We start from the raw sequence: 22966 nt of genomic DNA, 5'->3' as shown, positions 1-22966 counted from the left end.
TCCTGGGCCTCTAAGAAGCAGAAGACAGTTGCACGCTCCTCCACCGAGTCTGAGTACAAAGCAGTGGCTGATGCCTGCGCCGAACTCACTTGGCTTCGCTCTCTCTTTGAGGAATTAGGGATCCCTGTTTCCATTGCACCCATTCTTTGGTGTGACAACATTGGGGCCACTTACCTTTCGGTCAATCCGGTCTTTCATGCTCGTACCAAGCATGTTGAAATTGACTTCCACTTTGTTCGTGATAAAGTCGCCTCCAAGGAACTTCAAGTGCAGTTCATTTCAACCCATGACCAGATAGCCGATATCCTTACCAAAGCTCTCAGCTCTACACAGTTCTCCTTTCTACGGGACAAGCTGCGGATTCGACCATTCAAATCCCCACCTTGAGGGGGTGTATCAGGGCAATTAGCGTCCCACTCGAACTCAAGCTCTAGAGTCATCCTCATACTCAACAACCTCTCCTACATTGTAGGCATTTTTAGTGAGCACAAACTCTAGAGACTACTTGCTGTCCAATACTACCTCATGAGACAGCAGAGTTGGAATAGGATCCCACATGTGATCATAGAGTTTGTCTATAACTCAATAATTGTAATCTCTATATAAGAGCACCATTGTACACTCATTAATGTTAATGCCAATATACAATTTCAACAGTGACAAATAAGGTTTTTCTGCTTTGAAAAAAAAAAAAAAAAGGGCAATATGAGGTTGAAGAACAGAGAAGAGGGTAGAAGGAAAATATGAGATACAGGGCGGCAACATTACATGTTGTGAAGAGAGCCAAGGGCGGCAGCGGCGTCTCTCCTCTCTGCGACAAATCAGATTTTTTTACTTTGAAAAAAAAAGGGCGATGAGGTTGAAGAACAGAGAAGAGGGTAGAAGGAAACGATGAGATGCATGGCGGCTGCGTTACCTGTTGTGAAGAGAGCCAAGGGCAGCAGCGGCGTGGTGGCTTCTCTCCTCTCTCTGCGACCCTTTGATATCTTTTTTTTTTTTTTTTTAATTTAATTAAAAAAAATCATTAATGAAAACTATTTTAAAACATAAAAATGGTTTTGGTAACTACTTGAGAAAAATGATTTCTTATGAAAAATATTTGGTATCTTTATGTGCAAAATAATTTATTGAATAAATGGGTGAAGAGATTCCCTTAAATCTGCTTTATAACTCTCTTTCTCTACTTTGGATTGAACAATAGGGAATAAGGGGTTTGGATTTCTAATTACAAAACAAATGACTACTTTACCCCTTCATAGTGGGACTTTAAGCACGTGTTCATTAAAGTTCAGCATAAAAATAGCTGAAAATCAAATTTGACCAAAACACATAAATGACTCTTGATCTCTTTTTTGTTTTTATGTTTTACCATTTTTTTTTTTTTAAAATAGAACCAAGCTACATAAATGATACCAAATGCAACCAAAACCATTTTTGTGAATGAAATCGAAATGTAAAATAATACCAAAGAGGGCTTGCGCAAAACTAGGGTGAAGAAGTGTTGAGAGTGAGGCGAAAGATTTTTATCGGGAATGATAGTTCCCTTTATTTGTAAATTGGAACGAAACTGGGAAGACGGAACTCCCTTTTGGAGTTAAAGGGAGTTCCGTCCATTCTGGTTTTTTCAGTTCTTTTTTTTTTTTTTCTCATTTTTTGTTCCAAAAAAACCGAAACAGGCCATAAGTATACCAAACGCTTTTTTTGGGATGAAAAAAACTCCAAAAATGTTTTTTTTTTTTAAACGATACCAAACGGAGCCTAAAAATCCCAATAGTAAAATCGGATGCCCAAAAGGGAGAGAGGGTTCGGTTGCCTCTTTTTAGGTTTAAATAGTTGAGAGATTTATTGGACATAACAGCCTTTTTTTTTTTTCTCTCTTCTTCGTTTCTAGAAACGAAGAAACAATGTCAAAATCATTTTTAGAATTGTAAATAGGCATAAATTTTGATTTATGTTTCTAAAAACGGGTGAAGCGGAATAACTTTATCGAACGCTTTTTAGGTTGTTTCTCTGCTTCTGGGAACAAGAAAACGTAAAAACGACAGAAACGGAACATTATCTAACGATGCCCTACTTTTTTCAGCCATGCTGATAATAGTGCTACTTGCCTAGCATAAAGAGTTCCTTCATATGAACCACATGAGTGATGATTTTTTGCAATATGAATCATTGTACATATAGGATATCTTCTGATGACCCACATATCAAATTTGGTAAGTCAACATAATCTAATGATTCATTACATGTGGAACTTTTTCATCCCGTTTTATATATTTAATACTATTTCTTCTTAAATGCCTTAGTTTTCTAATCAGTTTCTTAAGATTTGTTTTACCCCATAGTAAATTTTCTTTGGCTTATACTTAACCAATCTGTGGAGTAAATGAGGTAGAGCTGCAACGGAGTTGGGTAGAACGGGAATTTTTAAAATCTCAACTCAACCTTGAGTCCCTTCAATTGGATCCCAATCCAATCCAACCCTGGGTCAGGCCTGAAAATTCTAACCCTGACCTTGACTCAAATGGAACTTGTATATGATTAAAATTTTGAAGTTTTCCTCTAATTTGGCACCTGAACATATTATTTTTCTACCAAGTTTCACGTGGCCTTATAAATAATTAATCTCTCCCTAATTGGATTAATAGATATGGAATTGATGGAGGATTAATTATTAGATATAGCTTAATTATGATGCTAAGAATATGATCGACTAATGTTCTAATTAAAACTTAAGATCGATCAAGACTGATATATTCTGATATCGATCCAGATTGGCCTGAATCAGCTCATATTTAATAAATCTGCACCTTTTTTTATTTTTAATTTAATTTTTTATTACTATTTCATCCATGACCATACATATGTATTGAAAATGAAACTATTAAGATCAAGATCGATCAAGATTGATGGTATTCTTAACCAACCAACACTGACCGATCCAAGATTTAGAACCATGGGATCGACACATAAAATGTCAAATCATATAATTGCACCAGAAGACAATTTGTCTTCTTTTCTATTTTCTCCTACGGATGACATTTTTTCTTCTTTTCTTTTTTCTTCTATATGGATGATAGTAACACAAAACTAGATTTTTAATATGATAATTTTTATTTTTATTTATTTATTTATTTTTCTTGTTTCTATCTCTCCTTACCTTGTATAATAAGAGTAATGTTCACTTAACCTTGTACTATAAGACTAGAGATTATTTTCTTTGTGTATGAGTTGCTCACAACTCCGGTCGGTCTCAATTGATTTTAGTCAAGTTTAATTAGTCTTCACCAATTTAAAGCACCTCATAATTACCTTGACATTTAGTTAATCGGGCCTTATAGAGTCATAGGCTAGGTATAAAACATTTATATTTGGTGGCTCAAGCTAATTAGTCTTTAAGTAGGCTAAATCAAGTTTTGGAGGATATTCGTCTTCTTTGCTCTTCTTCCAAGTTCGGTGCAATTAGTTATGCTATTCTAGAGGCAACTTGGATAGCCAAAGATTATATTGGCGATGTGGCGAAGTTGGCCTTTTGTGTAACTATGTATCGCTTGTGAAGGGAAATAAACTTTAGGAGATTCAGTAACAAATTGAGGACAAGAAGAAGCATGGTTAAGACTATTCAGTTGGATGTCTTTGGTAGATGCCAATATTCATTATCCTTGATTGGGATGAATACTCATAGAAAAGCCTACTTTGCTACACATTAGGTGTTGCTGCCTTAACCTGGCCTGTGAAGTCCTTGCAAGTTCCATATTGTCTATCTTTGATGTTTGTTGATTATTTATTTTGTTTCCCCATGTGGCTAGGGTACACCCTTTGTGTTGACTCGATATCATCTGACTTGGGTGATAGGATTTTTTGAAAAAAATTTGGCTACTACCTCGATTGCAGCAAAAAAAATAGAATAATTCACCTTCCCCTTTGGGTTCACAAATATCCTCCCAAATTTTAGTATTTTCAAAACTACCCTTCAAAATTACATTTCTTTGATTACAAGCAAGATTGCAACTACTTAAATGCAACCTTGGCAGCAACCAAATTTCGTTCAATATTCTATATCCCCCCCTTCCTCTCCCCCTTCCCTTTTTCAATAAATTGTTATTCATCCAATTTTTCACACCATTACTTGTACAGACCATAAATTTATTGAACCCCCCCCCTCCTCCCTTTTCAATAAAATGTTATTCATCCAAAAAAAGATGAGACTTTTGACACCACTACTTTTGTGTACCATAAATATATTGAAACACCCCACCCCCTCCCCCCACTAAGAATGTGAATTTGTAACTGAAACTGTTTATCAAAACCAAACCGATCCGTTTACACCGAAATCATAAAACCGTTTAGTAAATGATGCGGTTATGGTTTCAAGTTTCAGTCCGATTAGCTAAACGGATTGGGTCGGTTTTAACCGCGGAACCCGTTGGTTTTAAACCGAATTGAAATCATTTAAATCAAACCGTTTAAACCAATCCGATTAATCTGTATAACAATTAAATAAAGAAGGGGCAATAATCCGTATAACTATTAACAATTAAATTAAGTGCCCATAGGTAATTCAGTTCAAGTTTAGACTTTAGATCATGAACTTGTAATCCATATATGTTACTATGTTATTATGTTATCATAGATGGGGTATTTTGGCTGATACACCTGTCATTTTAATATTTTATGTTGTAGAAGGCTAGATTTGGATGTTGTATGATATTAGTTCTAAATTTTTGACAATGACCATGCAAAGAAATAACACTAGATTATCAAATTAAGACATACCATCGTTAATATAGAATCTCTTATTTGTGGTTGCCAATTATTTTTTGATAAGCTTATGATCTTTAGTTTAGAGATGGTTGCAAGTTATATTAAACCGATTGTGAACCATTTTACAAACCGTATGGAATAAACTGAAATCGAGACCGTTTAAAACCGTGAAACCGACACCGTTTAAAAACCGTGGAAACCGTGACCATTTACTAAACGGTCACGGTTTCAGAAAGTAGAACCGTTTAGTAAATGGTGCGATTATGGTTTTAGTCAAATAAATGTGAACCGAATCGATTCGCACCGTTTAAACCGAAACCTAACCGATTTCTTCTGCCTTTCAACATAGAAATAACCGAAAAAAAAGTATGATTTCTTCTGCCTTTCAACATAGAAATAACCGATCCCTGGTGTGGCCCTATAAATTAATAACTTATGAAGGCACTCTTTCGGTCGTCCTTTTTTTTTGGGTAGAAAAAAGGCACTCTTCAGTCTTCACGCAGTCATCCACCACACTCACACATACACCTTTAATTATAGGAATTTCCAACTCAAATGGACGACGGTAACTCGCTGTTTAACTTTGTAGTCCGGCGGGGTAACAGCGTCAAGGGTCTCGTTGATTCCGGCGTGCAGATAAGTGCCTAATGAGTACATCCAACCTCTAGAAGAAAGAATAAGAAAGGAAGATGCAGGAACACATCTAGCACAACCCATCGACCTTTCAGAGCTTGATGGCCCTGACCATGGAAAAATTGTTGAGGTTCTCACCAGGGCTGCGGAAACTATTGGGTTCTTCCAAGTGGTGAAACTTGGTGTGCCAGTAGAAGTGCTTGAGGGTCTTGAAGATTGAAGATGCAGCTCACCGGTTCTTTAATCAACCACCAGAGAAAAAAGCTGTGCATCTGAAGGGGGTGAGCCCTAACCCCTAGCTGTCGTACAGAGAAGGATAAGGTTTTGAAGTGGATAGATTATTGGATCATGGTTCATACCTCTGAGGATGATGCTATGAAATACTGGCTAGAAGAACTCAGGTTAGTCTTCCACCTTAAGTTTAGGCATGTTATTAATTATCGTATCTTGTATAAGAATTCAAGGGGAGGGAGGGATGGGTTCATCCTGAAGCCCAACTGATTTAGCTCAGTTTTCTTGGCCTGAGCATGGACCATCTTTTTCTTTTTCTATTGTATTTAAACTATTTGAACTGGATCCATTATGGTGTTAGCTAGGCTGAGCGTGACAAAGCAAAACCCAAAGTTATATATTTATTTTTACATTTCTTGCCTTTAATCATCATTATCCAGGGAAGTTGAACTCGGCTACCTAAAGACAACATCAGAGATGGTGAGAAAGATAGTGGGGGTGTTATTTGAGAGCCTTGGAGTGAAGCTTGATGACCCCATGGCTGATGCATATATTGGTGCCAGATTCTGTAACATGAACTTCTACCCACCATGTCCCAATCCAGACCTAACTGTAGGCGCTGGCCGGCATTCCGACATGGGTATCCTCACAGTGTTGCTACAAGATGGGACTGGTGGTTTGTATGTTAAAATGGAAGACGGAAGAGATGCCGAAAATGAGGGAGAGTGGGTACAGATTCTACCAGTCCCAGGAGCTCTGGTGATCAATGTTGGGGATAGCCTTCAGGTATGTAACCATAAGAGCTCTAAAACTCAAAAATCGGCAAGACTTGAAATGGAATTGAGTCAAATTGACATGTGACTGACCAAGTCAATGTGACGAGTCAATAAGATAATTCACAGCTGTTATAAAACAAAATAGAGCAATCCAATGCACAAGGCTCCCGCTACTGCAATGTGTGAAAGGGGAAAATTAACTATTGTTAACATTCACAACAAATTAATATTCTAGATCTAGGGCATATTGATCATTACTTTCTCTCTCACTAATTAAGGGTTTTTCTCATTCTCTCCATCTGGTGTGCGAGATATTGATCAATGACAAATACAAGAGTGCAGAACACGGAGTTCGAACTACAAGCACACAATCAAGAGTTTCATGCCCTATATTTTTTTTATCCCTCAAATGACGGCGAAGATTGCACCATTGCCTCAAGTGGTTGAAAAGAATGGAATGGCTCATTACAATGGGGTCTTGTTTCAAGATTACTTGAGCAACTTTTTGAACAAGGCTCATACAGGGAACAAGTGTCTTGATTTTGCTAAGATCAGTTACTCTTCCTAAGTTAAAATGCCTTAAACCCACAACAGTTTGGATTTCCATTCCCTTTTCCCAGTGATTCATTCTCAGGTTTTTGGTGTTTCTCCTTTTTCCCTGTGTGACACAACGGTCTTTATGCCTCAAGCAATTAAACTTATTATATATAGACACCTTTTTAACATTGTGTGAGTCCCAGCCATAGTTAGTAAAGTCGCATATTAAATGTGTATCCAAACATTTAATTGAAAAAAAAAATTCTTGGATATATTTCTATAGATACATCTAAAACATGATTTTTACAAGTGTATTAAACATTTATAATACGTGTTAAATGTATTATACCTTTTAAAGCTGGGAAAATTACATGAGTACCCACTTTTGGGTTTCTCTTTACAAAATTACCCACTAAAAGTTTCAGTTAACAAAATTACCCAAAATTAGGTTTCTGTTTACAAAATTACCCACTTAAAGTTTAATTTAACAAAAATACCCAAAATTGAGTTTGGGTTTACAAAACTACTCACTCAAAGTTTTAGTAATAAAAAAGTAATCCAAATATATAGGGTAAATAGGATGCGGAGGAAAAAAAAATGGAATATAAGACTCTTTATGCAAAGGCATCAGAAATTTTTGTAGGCATATAATCATTCTTTCTAGCATCTGAAAAAAAATAAATAAATAAATAAAACCAATCTTGAGGATTCATTGCGAGATTATCCCTATGATGGCTGGTTGATACATCATGATTTATAATGACTGTTTTGATTATGTTATGGAGAAACTAGCATCAAGCTTAAAAAATAGAAGAATTTTAAGTTGGCTACAATTTTTTTGTGCAGTATGTCAAAGCTGATAATGATATCAACAATCAACCATCTGAAAGAGAAGAAGCCACATCAGTAACCCAACCTCTGGCAGCCAACTTCTCTAGCATAGAGATAGAGTCAGGTGGTTCTCTGAAGTGCACTCAAAGCAGCAGGGGATCATCCAATAATCCAGCAGAAAGTTCAAATTTTAATTTAAGCAAGATTGGGTTCAAGGATCAGGATGATTCAATAAGTAAAAGCATAATCACTGATCTCAGAAGAACAGGGGACCCTACTCAAGATATGTTGGATTTATTTTTAGGCCCACTGCTCAAGAAACCCCAAAACGAGGAAAAAAAGATTGAAATTACTACCGAGGAGATCTTGGCTTATGAATTCAAGAAGCAAAGTGAAAGCAAGAATGTTGAGTCAGAAGTAGTCTCTTTGGTGAAGAAGAAAAGCAGCCTTAAGGACAAGATCTCCATGTTTCTTGATTGAATAGGTTCTCTGTTCTGGTATGCTGCCATGCGCAAGAAGTGAGGTGGGAATACATGACACAATATTTGTCATTGTGCATCCAATCTTTGTTCCACATCTTCACTGCAGAACATAAATCTCTCCCTTTGGTGAAGAATAAGAGCAGACTTAAAGACAAGGTTTCCATGTTTCTTGATTGAAAAGGGTTTTCTGTTCTGGTATGCTGCCATGCATGGGAACTGGGAAGTGAGACAGGAGTACATGACAGAATCTCCAAGAGTCCCAAATCAATTGTGCAGCAAATCTTTGTCTCGTATCTTCACCACAGAATGTATTTTTTTCCAACATAAATCTCTCCATATGTCTTTGTGACAAGACATGCTTTTCAACTCAGCATACACACACAAGTTGTCAACTCTTTGCAGGGACTTTACTTAGAGGTAGCATATATTGCTCAATAGTTCGGAAATAAGGCAGCTTCATGACTTATCATTGAAGTTAATTAAGTTATTTGTTCTTACCCTGTCATCGCTAAAGTTCACAGAATGATTTTGGCTAAATTGTAGGAAAAGTTCAAATTGGTGTCTCATTCTTGGATAATTGAAATAGAGAATTTATTTGAACAAGCCATCTAGAATGCAGGAGGGCAGAAGTGCATGTACTATTTGTAAAAACTTGAACAGTTAGGAGCTAACATTAAAATTTGGTTTGAGAACAGTTGGTGAGGGGAGGAATCCAATCACGCTGTGCGTGGAAGCAGAGTCATATAAGAGGGACTGATGTCATGATGTCCACTGTCTTCTGAAATAATTGATTCGAATCCCATGAAGGATTTATATGATAAGGAAATTATGCTATACAAGATCGAGAAGAGAAGAAGAAGAAATAGAAGAGAAGAGAAGAAGATGACGTTACCTCTCTGTATGAGCTATACGATAGATAGTCCAGAAAAACCCTAAAATTTGTCCCAATACCTGCTCTGTGATTACAATAGATGAAGAAGAAGGAGAAGAGGTTAGAATAGAAGAACAAAGAGGTTAAAAGAGATGAAAAGAAGAAGGAGAAGAAGAGCCGAAATCGAAGTTACCTGCAGAGGAGATTTCACAAGGGGGCTTAGGGCTCCTGTTTCTCAGTCTCTCCTCTCCCTATGCGAGTTCCAAAAGATGTTCGAAACCAGAAATTTGTGTAGCTTATCGATCTCTGTCTCTGGAAGAAAAGAAGAAATGAAGAAGAAGAAGGAGAAAAAAAACCCTAAATTTGTTCAAATACCTCTATGTGAGAAGAAGAAGAGGTTGAATAGAAGAAGAAATGAAGAAATGAAGAAGAAGAAGGAGAAGAGGCGAAGAAGTTACCTGAGGTGGAGAAATCGCAGTTCGAAACTTGGTTCTCTCTTCTTTCCTCCCTGCTCTCCTCTCTCTATCGCGGACAATCGGGAACGATCGTTTCAAATTATATTAATTTGAAACGAAACATGGCCGACAGAACAGCCTTCCCTCGTTTCGACAAATCGACCCAGTTTCGTTTTTTTCGACTGTCACAGTTTCAAAAAAACTGAAACGCGACCCAATCGACCCAAACGGTTTTCAGCGTTTTTTCGTTCTATTAACACGAAAAAAAGCTAGAAACGTTTTTTATGAACTATACCAAACGGTCTCTTACTTGTTGCTGCCTCTGTTCTCTCTCAACCGTGCTTCGTTCCACACACTCATATACCACCAACCAGTTATCAGGTATAAACACCATCATAAGTCGTCTACAATTGTGAAGCCAAACCCATTACATTCTTATAAACAGAGAAATTAGTTCCAAGGGTTCTTTCCTAGATCCTAACAAACAGAGAAATTAAGTTATTCCAAAGGTTCTTCACAATGCTGCCTCTCTTAAACTGTTGATGCAACAGTTAAGTTGTTCAACTGCTAGTATTCTCTCCGAGTTCTCCATCTCTAATCACTCCTGCTAGTAAAACTGCACAGAACAATGTGAAATCTTTACCTTTTTGAGTTCCTTAAGCTTAGTAATATAAACACCCTTGGTTCATCCTCACCCTCCTCATATAGGCAATCTTCAACATCCAGTAGTTTAGAATTCCCTAATAAACAAACTGTGTAACTGGGGCATTTGTCTTCTTTACCTTCTTACCGGTCATAAAAATACCATTCCATAATATGAGTTAAGGAAAATAATTTGCAGCTTTAAACTGAGATTGCATTGAAAATGAATGAAAGTGGAAGATAAAGTACTTTCTCATACAACTTTTTTCCTCAAGATTTTGTAAATGAGCATATAGAACAACAACAACAACAACAACTATAATCTTATCCCAACTAAATGGGGATATGGAAATGGGTACAAAAATCTACTCCGGCTGATCACTGATGTGTTTTTCACTGTGAACTGGGACAACTCCAAAAACTTACCTGTATATGAAGAAAATAAGAAACATTAAAGACAAATAGAGAACTGAATCTGTAATGAGAGTCCTGAACTCTTTGGATTAGTAATTTCAAAAAAACAAAAAATGGAGAAACAAAATTACAGCTCAGCCTTTTCCCCACTAAATGGAGTCGACCTAAAAAATGAAGAAAATATTATCCAGCTAATACCAGTGAAGTAACCAGGAACAAAGAAACAAAGTGCTTGGAAAACTGCAATTTCAGAAAAACCACCACCAATATTGGTTGTAGAATAATAGAGATGAAAGGAAAGAAGAGAGACTAGAGAAAGAGTTTTAGAAATATATGAGAGAGAGAGAGAGAGAATGGGATTAGGAGGGAGAAAGGGGTTTCATGAAGGAGGAAGTGAGAGACTTGGGGAGGGGAGGTTTGATGATAATGGGAAGAAGGATTTAGACATTGTAGAATGGGATAATAGAAATGTCCAACACCGCACGAGTAGATTAGGAGTGAAGTCATATCTGAGGTCGTGAAAGCTAAATTTTGATCAGTAACAGGATTGGAGCTACCTTTATGAAAAGAGATGAAAAGGCTTTCTGAGTAATAAGAGAAATTTCATAAAAAGGTGATGAGAAAAAAGGACAAATAAAGAACTCAATGTCTAGCATCAAGAGATAATCATATTCTTCGGCCTCCTTTCTAAGTTCAGCCATCTTTGATCGATCACTGGTTCCCCCAATCACAAATCTGAAAGCCAAACCAATGGCCTCTTCCAAACTGCAAGCCATTTGATCAAATCCAAAATAAGTGAAGATTTAAGCACTAATTTAAGAAACTATTCTAGATATATGTAGCAAAAAGATTCCCAACCAATAAGAAGATCCTCAGATTCCAGCATTTGTTACATCAAATCCAATAAAAGTAAAGATTGAAACACTAATTTAAGAAACTCTGCTAGGTGTTGTACATAGAATCCCAACTAATAAGAAGATCCCCAGATTCCAGCATTTGTTGTGTCAAATCCAATAAGAATCGTATCCACTTGGTCATTAAAATTTTAACTTTTTTTCATATTCAAATTGGAAGATAAATACTAAACAAAAACTTAAGATGCAGTGGAGTTACTGTTGAAGTCCTTGACGACAGAAAAATCCAAGTCTTTCTCAAAGATTTTTTCCTTCCAACGGATCTAATGCAACTTGTAAAGTCAAAGAATTTTTTCCCCAGGTTAGTTGATTAGATCAAATAGATAATTAAAGTAAATTGTGTTCATCCAGGGATAGTTAGAACGAGATTCATCGGAGATCGAGAAGGCTTCATCACAGGTTAGTTGATGAGGTTGAATAGATAATCAGAAGTTTGATTTTGCCGTTTAGATTTTCAGATAAAGAGACGTTTCGATCTTGGAATTTTCAGTTCTGTTATTTGTTACGTACCTAGGGCAAGAGTTTCACAAAAAATGGGAAGTGAAAGAGATAGAGAAGGGACGTGACATGAAGATATTAGAGTAGTAAAAGAATTCCAATTAGAGAGTATTTAAGTATTATAAAAATTATAAAAATATAAAGGGTACCAGCAATTGAAGAAAATAAAAAAGAATGGAGAAAAAATATAATAAAGAAGAAAATGTAAAATTGTCAAGTGAAATATAATAGTATGATATATATATATATATATATATATATTGGTAAATGATAGGATAATATCATCATATCATACTATCATAGTATTATATAAAAGCACATACTCATGTTTCGTGGCTAATCTTTTTTAGACTATTTTACCTTTCTTTCAAATTTAAATGCCTTAATTTCCTCATTATCACTTTTTCTATTTCTTTGGTACCCTCCTCAATCTCTCAATCTTAACTCTTCCATCTATAAAAAAAATAAAATAAACTCACGCCATCATCTCTCTCTAATATTTAAAATATTTGTTTCTTTATTAAGTCAAAAAAAAAAATCTTTATTAAACTCTCATGTCATCATCTCTCTCTCTCCTTATTTCTCTACTCTCTTTCATATATATATATATATATATATATTATGCAGTAATTATTAGTTTTTATATTAGATTCTCACTGTCCACTCTCTCAAAATCATGCCCTTGCTATTCAAATAAAAAAAGGGAAACAATGGCTATCATTTCATGAGGATTTTTGTGGATTAAGTTAGGTGGATAGATGAGCATACCTAATTGTTCTGATCCTCTGAATGTATGGCTAGAGATGTTTGTACTGTCACCTCGATAAAAACTGTGGCCATCATTTCACAAAGATTCTATGTATTAAGGTACGAGGATAGGTGGGCCCACCCAATAAGCTGTGATTCTCTTAATGTATGGTGGAAGATGCTTGTATTTCAATATTATCCTAATTAACGAGTTTGGTTTCCTGTCTTCAATAATTCAACAAGAAAAAAAAAATGGCACCGACTAAAACTAGTGTCATCATCTCAGGAGGATATCATTTTGGCACCTCAACCAAAATTGTGGCTGTTATGTGATGAAGGTTATTTTAAAGGAAAACGTTTTTTTTTTAATTAAAGAACGCTATCTCCAAGGCATGTGTCAAGACTGAGAAGAGTTGTCTGTCATTTTAATCAACTAATATCCAATTTATGGTGAAGCCCATAAGATGATACATTATTGATCCAGAAAATCATTGTGAATGGGGTGTCAAAAGGTTGGTTTAGTTTGGTTTTAATTCGGGTTAATTTTTTTCGGTGTAAAAATAATGAAATCGAAACAAAAAAGAAAAACTAAACCTGCATCAAGAGATACCCCAATTTGCATTGGTGTTGATTCAGATTTGGCCCAATTTGGGATTTATTTGATTCAATGGTGGATCATAATACCACAAACAAAAATTTAGAAATATACCTGCATCAAGAGATAACGTTTTTTCGTCCTTATTTAATATAAGGGGAAAAAAAAAAAAAAACAGAAAAAAACAAAAAACAAAACAAAACCTTTTCCTTGATAAAAATCCTCATGAAACGATAACCACAGTTTTGGTTGGGGTGAAAAAACGATATCGTCATGAGATGATAAAATGTCGTTTTTGTTAGTGCTGGCAGAAAGAACAACGCCTGTTTTAACCGTTGTCATTTTAATCAGCTAATATCAATTTATGGCAGAGCCCCATAAGATGATACATCATTGGTCCAGAATAGAATATGGCCCTTTCCAATGCCTGAAACTGCAAGTGGGCATAGAGGGAGCCCTCCCTTCGTCCTATAAATATTAGATGACACAAGTACTTTGTATCCCACAATTGCTTTGTTTCAAGCAAATACAGGTATCATAGCTAACTGCCTTTTGGAAGATGTCTTCCCTTCTTTCTTGTGCTCCTGTTGCCCACCAGTATTTGGTTCAGAATTCAAAGACAGATATCATTCGTCGGTCGGCGAATTACCATCCTAGTATATGGGGTGATCAATTCCTCAAATATGCTCCACCTGCTATGGTAAGTTGCAACTGAGAAAGAGAGAGTGAGAGAGAGGATGAGAGGGGGGACCAAAAGAATGGGGTCTATGTATTATAATTCAAAATTGTGTTTCTTTGTACTTAGTGTAAAAACAAAATACATTTATTGCAGGTATATGAAGCTTGTCCTGAGCATGTTGAAGAGCTGAAAGAAGAAGTAAGGAGGATGCTAATGGCTGATGCCAATGATCCATCAAAGAAATTGAACTTGATTGATTCGTTACAACGGCTTGGTGTGGCATACCACTTTGAAGAAGAGATAGAGGAGTTGTTAGAGAAGATGCATGATGCCCTCCCTGTTGATGGTTTAGACAGCTGCAGCCATCTTTACACCATTGCTTTATGGTTTCGATTACTGAGCCAACAAGGGTATAATGTCTTCTGCAGTAAGTCCTTAATTTCTCATCCTTGTTTTACCTTGTTGGTATTTCTATGGTCATCCATCTCACTATCTTGTGTCCTCCACCGTTGGGAGGTGATATTGCAGATGTTTTCAATAGGTTCAAGGATAGCAAAGGCAGCTTCAACGAGGAATTGATTAAAGATGTGCCTGGCATGCTATGCTTGTATGAAGCTACTTTTCTCAGGGTACATGGAGAAGACATTTTAGATGAAGCCTTGACCTTCACAACCACTCAACTTAAATCTATAGTTACTGATTTAAAGCCTCCTCTTGCAACACAAGTGATTCATGCATTGAAACAACCCCTCCACAAGGGCATGCCAAGATTAGAAGCTAGGCATTACATCTCTGTTTACCAAGAAGTTGAGACAAGGAATGAGACTCTGTTGAAGCTTGCTAAGTTGGATTTCAATTCACTGCAGTTAATTCATCGGCAAGAGCTAAGCCAACTCTCAAGGTGGGTTTAGTTTTTGTCATTGTAACCATTTTTCTTTTTTCAGTCTTTCCCTTACAGTTCAAGATTTTAGGTGAAACGGAAACAAATAATAGGGTTACTATTTATATACACTACTCATGTTCATATATATACTATTGCAGATGGTGGAAAGAATTAGACTTTGCAACTAAACTCCCTTATGCTAGAGACCGACTCGTGGAATGTTATTTTTGGATAGTGGGGGTGTATTTTGAGACACATTACTCTCTTGCTAGAATGATCTTAACCAAAGTTATAACCATGACTTCAATCATTGATGATACCTACGATGTATATGGCACACTTGAAGAACTTAAGCTCTTCACAGATGCAATTGACAGGTTTGAGACATATACTTGTGTATGTTTAGCTGTCTATATCCATATATGTTCTCCTGTTTTTTAGCTAAGGACTAGTATCCAGGCCAAACATATATGCTTTAACTCAAGTGAAAGTGTTCAACATAAGTTTAGTCTTATTTTCCCTTTAGATTTATTTATTTAGAATATATATATATATATATATATACACACACACACACAATTATACTCTGTTGATTTAAAGTGAACTTCATAGTTTGAATGGAATGTTCAATTTTTTAGGTGGGACATAAGCGGCATGGAGCAACTTCCCGAATACATGAAAGCACTTTATTCTGCACTTCTAGATGTTTACAATGAGATCAAGGAAAATCTGAGAAAGAAAGGACAATCTTATCGAGTTAATTATGCAATAGAGGCAGTGCGTCATCCATACTGTGTTATTCTTTTTCTGAACTTTTTTTTGCTAATGAATTGATATATAAAGAATAAAAATTGGAATGTACGGTATTAATGTCCAGGCATTCTTAGATGGCTACAGATTGACACTGTATAGGCAAAGAACCAAACCCACATAGAAAAAGATCCTACTAGAATTCATTTCTTTTCTTAACAATTAATGTTAAAACCTAAAATCATGTTTAATTGTTTGGTTTTATTCCAGATGAAGAGGCAGGTCAGATCATACTTAATAGAAGCCTTATGGTTTAATGAAGGATGCATTCCAACGTTTGAAGAGTATATGGGAATTGCATTAACCTCCTGTGGTTATCCTATGCTTATAGTCACATCCTTTGTTTGCATGGGAGATATTGTCACAAAGGAGACATTAGACTGGGCCATTGATGATCCTAAACTTATTAGGGCTTCGTCATTAATATGCCGGCTTATGGATGATATTGCATCCCACAAGGTAAATAAAACCTAAATTATTTACCAAAAATCTAGGGTTCATAGCCGTTTCACTAATACCATATTAGTTTAGTATTGACCGATAAGTAAATCAGTGATGCATGGTGCATAAATATATATCTAAAGTGTACCTGGTGCATGAGGTTCCTGCATGTACGAGGTATGGGAGAGAGAATTATGCAGCCGGTTTACCCTTAGAATTTCGAGAGGTTGTTTCGACCCACAATCTAACATTGAATTCTAATATTTGAATGAAGGTAGAGCAAGCGAGAGGAGATGTTTGTTCGAGTGTTGAGTGCTATATGAAACAACATAGAGTGACAGAGCAAGAGGCATGTGATGAGCTTCATAGAAGAGTGGAGAAGGCATGGAAAGATATAAACGAAGAGTGCATCAAACCAAGTAGGAGTCCCGTTCCATTAATGCCATTTCTGATGCAGATTGTCAATTTTACGCGTATGATGGATGTCATATATAAACATGATGATGGATACAGTAATGCCGCTCAAGTGCTGAAAGAGTACATCACCTTCTTGTTCATTGATCCAATATGATTTTCTAATTAATTGGACATGTATCTGTAAACGACAAATGCTCACTATTGAGTCCCATTATGATCAATTTAATGTACATAAAAAAGTGCCTTCAGTGTCTGTCTACTTCCACTCTCCTCCTCTCTTAAGGGTACAAGTTTGTCCCTGTGAGCTTGGATGCACCCTGAGCCCAAACCTTTCTAGGGTTGGAGATTTCAGTCGCAAGGCTAGGGCTTTGCCTCGGGTTGAGCCCGGGCCAACCCTAGTTAGGTTCTACTATAAGCTCTACTTGTGATAAATATGTGTGTGCTTAAACATGGGTTAAATATATATGTTTGACATGAGCCAAAGGGATTTGCATATCTTTTTTCATGTAATAGACGGGTGAGTTGACTTGAGATAAAGATAATTTTTTAAAAGTACTGGGGTTACCAAGGTTAGCTCCAATCAAAGCCATTTCCAGCCTTGGCTGGCATAACAGGGCCAACCCAATCTAGCCCGGCCTGATTAGGGCCAACCAAGGTTGGCCTAGGCTAAACTAAAAGGATCTAAGGTTGGGTTAGGGTTTTGAAAAGCTCAGCCCTACCCCCACCCCTATCGCAGCACAATCCCTTCCTACGAAATGACATATATCTATATTTTTGTAGGAGGAGAAATAGACCGGGAGATGCTAGTTTATTACACTACGCAGCTAGGCAAGAACTCAATCAGGATGAGGTTTGTTGTAAGGATGTTTGGCCCACGTTAGGAGCACATACACGAGCATCCAAGTGGACCAAGTGAATGCTGCAGTAGAGGTGCCCATTTGGCCCTCATGACCAGAACTCTCCTTCACCTGCGCGGAGCCCGAACACAGGTGAAAATGAACTCTATCTGAGAGCATGCACCTGTGCCAATGCCCCAGCCAATATAGCACATGCACAAGGATTGACCACGATCAGGAGGGTGTGGTGATCATTTTGCACACCCAAATGCAGAGGCACACTCCCTGAAAGAGAACACGTTCCCTAACTACAGCTATTTTCCCGCATGAAGAAAACAAGAGAGAGATGCGCCATAGATATTTATGCCAACATAAACAATTGAAGCAAGAAAGTCGAACCCTAGATATTAACCTGCCCATATGCTTCTTTATATTCTTCCCTTTTGCAATTATGCCTTCGACAATGAGCACTATGGTTTTAAAAATGAAACCGATTTGGTCAGATCGCTTGGATTGGATCGGTATTAATTGAGTTCGATCTTTGACGTCAATCCATACCAATCCACTGGTTTAATAAGGGAAAAATGGTCTACAAAGCTAAATTTTTCTATTGATTTTTTTTAGTCAAGGTTAAGACCGATCCCAATCCAATCCTTATCGACATCAATTGAAATTAATCCAAATTTTAAAACCTTGACCAGCACTGAGGACGACCGAAGGGTCCATAATCCATGAGGAAGAAGGGATCAAGGATGTAAAATTTTACGTGTTGAAATATTTTCCAGCATTTGTTTGTAAGAGGGAAAATAGGATGTCAAATATTACAATAACATTTTCCAGCATTTGTTTGCAAGAGGGAAAACATTTTTCTTTGCTTTCAACTTTCATAGCTTATGTACCAAAAACCAAAACTCTCACAGCTTCTTGACAACCCGTTACCCCACATATATACATCAACCATAACCTGCAATATAAAGCCAGTAAATTTAAAAAACCCGTCAATGAAGATACGGGGAAGGAATCTCTAAACAAACGGAATAAGGACGCGCACTAAAAGATGTGAACAGCGATAAACGGAAGAGATGGAATTGATTGCAAGTTACCACAACATTTGCGGCATAGAGAGCGCACTCAGCAGCATCCTTGGGCTTGGGCTTGGACTTGGGCTCAATTACAAAAAGAGTCTGCTATGGACCGACTGTGGTTTTGGACTTTGTATAAATGTAGGCAAACACTGGAAGAGTCCAAAGGCCCAAAATGTCCATCCAGCCCACCATGATCACAATTCGTCTCCATCCCCTTGGACCTCTACTGTGTGAATTCTTTGTTGAGAGTTGGTGGGCTCCATGTAAGGGTGGCAGAGAGGTTTTGCTCATGATCCATTAGGCATTAGGGTAATATGATGATGGGCCTAAAGTCCAAATCCATTAAAGTTTGTCAATAGGTTTCTAGGCTGAAGCCCATTAACTCTCTCTCTCNTTTCGAGAGGTTGTTTCGACCCACAATCTAACATTGAATTCTAATATTTGAATGAAGGTAGAGCAAGCGAGAGGAGATGTTTGTTCGAGTGTTGAGTGCTATATGAAACAACATAGAGTGACAGAGCAAGAGGCATGTGATGAGCTTCATAGAAGAGTGGAGAAGGCATGGAAAGATATAAACGAAGAGTGCATCAAACCAAGTAGGAGTCCCGTTCCATTAATGCCATTTCTGATGCAGATTGTCAATTTTACGCGTATGATGGATGTCATATATAAACATGATGATGGATACAGTAATGCCGCTCAAGTGCTGAAAGAGTACATCACCTTCTTGTTCATTGATCCAATATGATTTTCTCATTAATTGGATATGTATCTGTAAATGACAAATGCTCACTATTGAGTCCCATTATGATCAATTTAATGTATGTAAAAAAGTGCCTCCAGTGTCTGTCTACTTCCACTCTCCTCCTCTCTTAAGGGTACAAGCTTGTCCCTGTGAGCTTGGATGCACCCTGAGCCCAAACCTTTCTAGGGTTGAAGATTTCAGTCCCAAGGCTAGGGCTTTGCCTCGGGTTGAGCCCGGGGCCAACCCTAGTTAGGTTCTACTATAAGCTCTACTTGTGATAATTATGTGTTTTTAAACATGGGTTAAATATATATGTTTGACATGAGCCAAAGGGATTTGCATATATTTTTTCATGTAATAGAAGGGTGAGTTGACTTGAGATAAAGATAATTTTTTAAAAGTACTAGGGTTACCAAGGTTAGCTCCAATCAAAGCCATTTCCAGCCTTGGCTGGCATAACAGGGCCAACCCAATCTAGCCCGGCCTGATTAGGGCCAACCAGGGTTGGCCTAGGCTAAACTAAAAGGATCCAAGGTTGGGTTAGGGTTTTGAAAAGCTCAGCCCTACCCCACCCCTTTCGTAGCCCAATCCCTTCCTACGAAATGACATATATCTATATTTTTGTAGGAGGAGAAATAGACCAGGAGATGCTAGTTTATTACACTACACAGCTAGGCAAGAACTCAATCAGGACGAGGTTTGTTGTAAGGATGTTTTGCCCACGTTAGGAGCACATACACAGGCATCCAAGTGGACCAAGTGGATGCTACAGTAGAGGTGCCCATTTGGCCCTCATGACCCGAACTTGCCTTCACTTGCACGGAGCTCGAACACAGGTGAAAATGAACTCTTTCTGAGAGCATGCACCTGTGCCAATGGCCCAGCCAATATAGCACATGCATAAGGATTGACCACGATCAGGAGGGTGTGGTGATCATTTTGCACACCCAAATGCAGAGGCACACTCCCTGAAAGAGAACAAGTTCCCTAACTACAGCTATTTTCCCGTATGAGGAAAACAAGAGAGAGAAAGGCGCCATAGATATTTATGCCAATATAAACAATTGAAGCAAGAAAGTCGAACCCTAGATGTTAACCTGCCCATCTACTTCTTTATAATCTTCCGTTTTGCAATTACGCCTTCGACAATGAGCACTATGGTTTTAAAAATGAGACCGATTTGGTCAGATCACTTGGATTGGATCGGTATTAATTGAGATCGATCTTTGACGTCAATCAATACCAATCCACTGGTGTAATAAGGGAAAACTGGTCTAAAAAGCTAAAATTTTCTATCGATTTTTTTTTTAGTCAAGGTTAAGACCGATCCCAATCCAATCCTTATCGACATCAATTGAAATTAATCCAAATTTTAAAACCTTGACCAGCACCGAGGATGACCGAAGGGTCCATAATCTATGAGGAAGAAGGGATCGAGGATGTAAAATTTTACGTGTTGAAATATTTTCCAGCATTTGTTTGTAAGAGGGAAAATAGGATGTCAAATATTACAATAAACTCCAAATCCATTAAAGTTTGTCAATAGGTTTCTAGGCTCAAGCCCATTAACTCTCTCTCTCTCTCTCTCTCTCTCTCTCTCTCGTCTCCGTCTGTGTCTTCGGGAAACCCTAGATCTCGCTTTGCTTTGGAGCTTCTTCTGAGCTTCCGATCTACTGATAATGAACATCTAGATCATATTTCTCTTCTATAGCGTCTAGAGCATCCCTAAGAATAACCCAACAGCCGTTCTGTTGCTCCAAATCGGATTCCTCGAATTTCTTCAATAATGAGGAGCAGCCCTTGACTTTAGGAGAGAGAAACTTACTTCGGAACCAGTTGTTTCATCATCCATGTTTGTATTATCAATAATCTTTTGGTCGACATAATAAATAATTTTAAATGACTCTTCTAAGCTGTTCATTAGAGATTCTCTACAGGGAGATGGCATCAATTCTGCAAGAATTCCTGAAAGAACCAAGACTGATACACACGAAACTCTATACTGAGAGCTGAGATTTTGACAATTAAAACAAATTGTTAACATTTAATTCCAAATGAAGTGTAAAGAATAATTAGGACAAGCAGTTTGGTTATCAGCAGTAATGGAATTTCACGAGCTTGATGAGAAGAAACATAGAAAGAAAACCGAGAGAGAGAGAGAGAGAGAGAGAGAGAGAGGAAGGAATTACCTTCACTTCGTGAGGAGATGGATCGAAGATGGTTTTTTCGATCAAGGCTGAAGAAGGTTGCAGAGTAGAAATTTAGGAAAGATGATTTTTGGAAGCGAGGGAGGATGGCATGAGTATCGAACCCATTTTCCTTAATTTCCTCGGGGAAGATCATAATAGTTTTCCAAGCTTGTTGTCCACCCATTTTAAGCGTAAAATATGTCTGGTTATTTTTCGAAAAATATCAAAAAAATTTCAAGTTACAAAATAAACATAGGAAAAATCTAATTTTAATATAAATTTTTTCACATCGAAACAAACGGAGCCTACAGTAAAATTTAGCATTAATGGAATTATGTGTTAAATGGGTTTCTTCCAAGACAAAGTAAAGGGTTTTATTGAAAACAATTGTAATGGGCTGATTCTTGGGTTTGTTTTATTAAATCATTTGACATGGACACTAAATTCTACCAAAGAAAAAAAAAAATGACCATTATTGAAAAATAAAGTAGTGGGCAATCTTTCTACCCAAAAAAATATGGGAATTTATCAAAGATTCATGGCTCACTATTTTGCTTGTTTTGGAGAGAAATATTATACCAAACTCCCACTCAAGGTTCTGATATTGGATCAATCGTATCGATAGTATTGCTTGAAATCGATATTGATATCTGATCAATCTAGATCAAGTATCAATATTAGAAAGGGAGTTAAAATATATATATATATATATATATATACGTGCAAAATGCACATGTGACTTTGGTGTGTGTGTGTGTGTGAGAAAGAGAGAGAGAGAGAGAGAGTTGAATGATTCGACTCAAAATTAATTTTATTTCGAATAAATTTTGTCACTTTAATCAAAGTTCTAACTTCTTGAAGTTTTGAGCTTACTTGGTCTAGTTCATTAGTTAATATCGTGATCCGTGGAAAAATTGTAAAAAATTCATACCTAAATATTCCTATGACATTATGTTTTTCCTTCTATAGAATTTATTTAAAAAACATTATATTTTTCCTATTTAAGAACCCAAATATTCTCATGATATTACCATTGAGTTTTAAATGAAGATATAGATAAGAGACTTGGTGGATTCGAACCACTATCCACTTGAGATATGGAATCATTTCGGCTTTTTCTATCCAATAGCAAAATGATTTTTTTATTTTTTATTTTTTTATTTTTTTTATTCAAAAAAATTCAAAATTATTACCCTATCAATTTCCCTTGGGCCCATTGCTCACAAAAGCAGATCATACGCATTCAAGTTATGTTAAAGAAAGTATGAAGAACTATTCCAGCTACTTGACATCCTTCACTGCAATTTTGGTATTCCCACTTCAATATATAGAAGAAATAAGCTTATTGTCATTTGTAACAGCAGATTGAGCATTACATGTTCAATATGATGAAGAAACAGTTCAGTCCCTAACAGTACATCCACAGTATCTCAAATTAAACATATATTGCATCAGGGGTAGAGGGGAAGACAGATGTCCCCATTTTATTTCTTA

At 36.9% G+C, this 22966-nt stretch overlaps 1 protein-coding gene, 1 long non-coding RNA gene and 1 pseudogene across 3 annotated transcripts; 2 read left to right on the top strand and 1 right to left on the bottom strand.

Annotated features, from left to right (window-relative positions):
* Window positions 1-5316: 5316 nt before the first annotated feature.
* On the top strand, window positions 5317-7129 carry LOC122059832 (annotated as a pseudogene).
* A 6700-nt stretch (window positions 7130-13829) lies between these two features.
* LOC122059440 ((-)-germacrene D synthase-like) lies at window positions 13830-16865 on the top strand. 2 transcript variants are annotated; one of them, XM_042622224.1, is made up of 7 exons: window positions 13830-14087; window positions 14220-14493; window positions 14595-14967; window positions 15108-15326; window positions 15588-15726; window positions 15970-16218; window positions 16475-16865. In XM_042622224.1, the coding sequence occupies exons 1-7, from the start codon at window positions 13947-13949 to the stop codon at window positions 16769-16771; spliced, it is 1692 nt and encodes a 563-aa protein (XP_042478158.1). In that variant the 5' UTR covers window positions 13830-13946; the 3' UTR covers window positions 16772-16865. The 2 variants fall into 2 exon arrangements, with proteins under 2 accessions (XP_042478158.1, XP_042478159.1); XM_042622225.1 differs by lacking the exon at window positions 15970-16218 and having other exon boundaries at window positions 13831-14087.
* A 1409-nt stretch (window positions 16866-18274) lies between these two features.
* LOC122058703 lies at window positions 18275-18925 on the bottom strand. The gene is made up of 2 exons (XR_006133881.1): window positions 18557-18925; window positions 18275-18417 (listed from the first exon to the last, which is right to left on the bottom strand). It is a non-coding gene; the product is annotated as an uncharacterized LOC122058703 (long non-coding RNA).
* Window positions 18926-22966: the final 4041 nt, after the last annotated feature.

This window comes from Macadamia integrifolia, chromosome 13 (genome assembly GCF_013358625.1).
Source record: "Macadamia integrifolia cultivar HAES 741 chromosome 13, SCU_Mint_v3, whole genome shotgun sequence".
Taxonomy (NCBI): Eukaryota; Viridiplantae; Streptophyta; class Magnoliopsida; order Proteales; family Proteaceae; genus Macadamia; species Macadamia integrifolia.
Note: the sequence above shows the minus strand (reverse complement) of the source record. Positions and strands in the feature narration are given on the sequence as shown.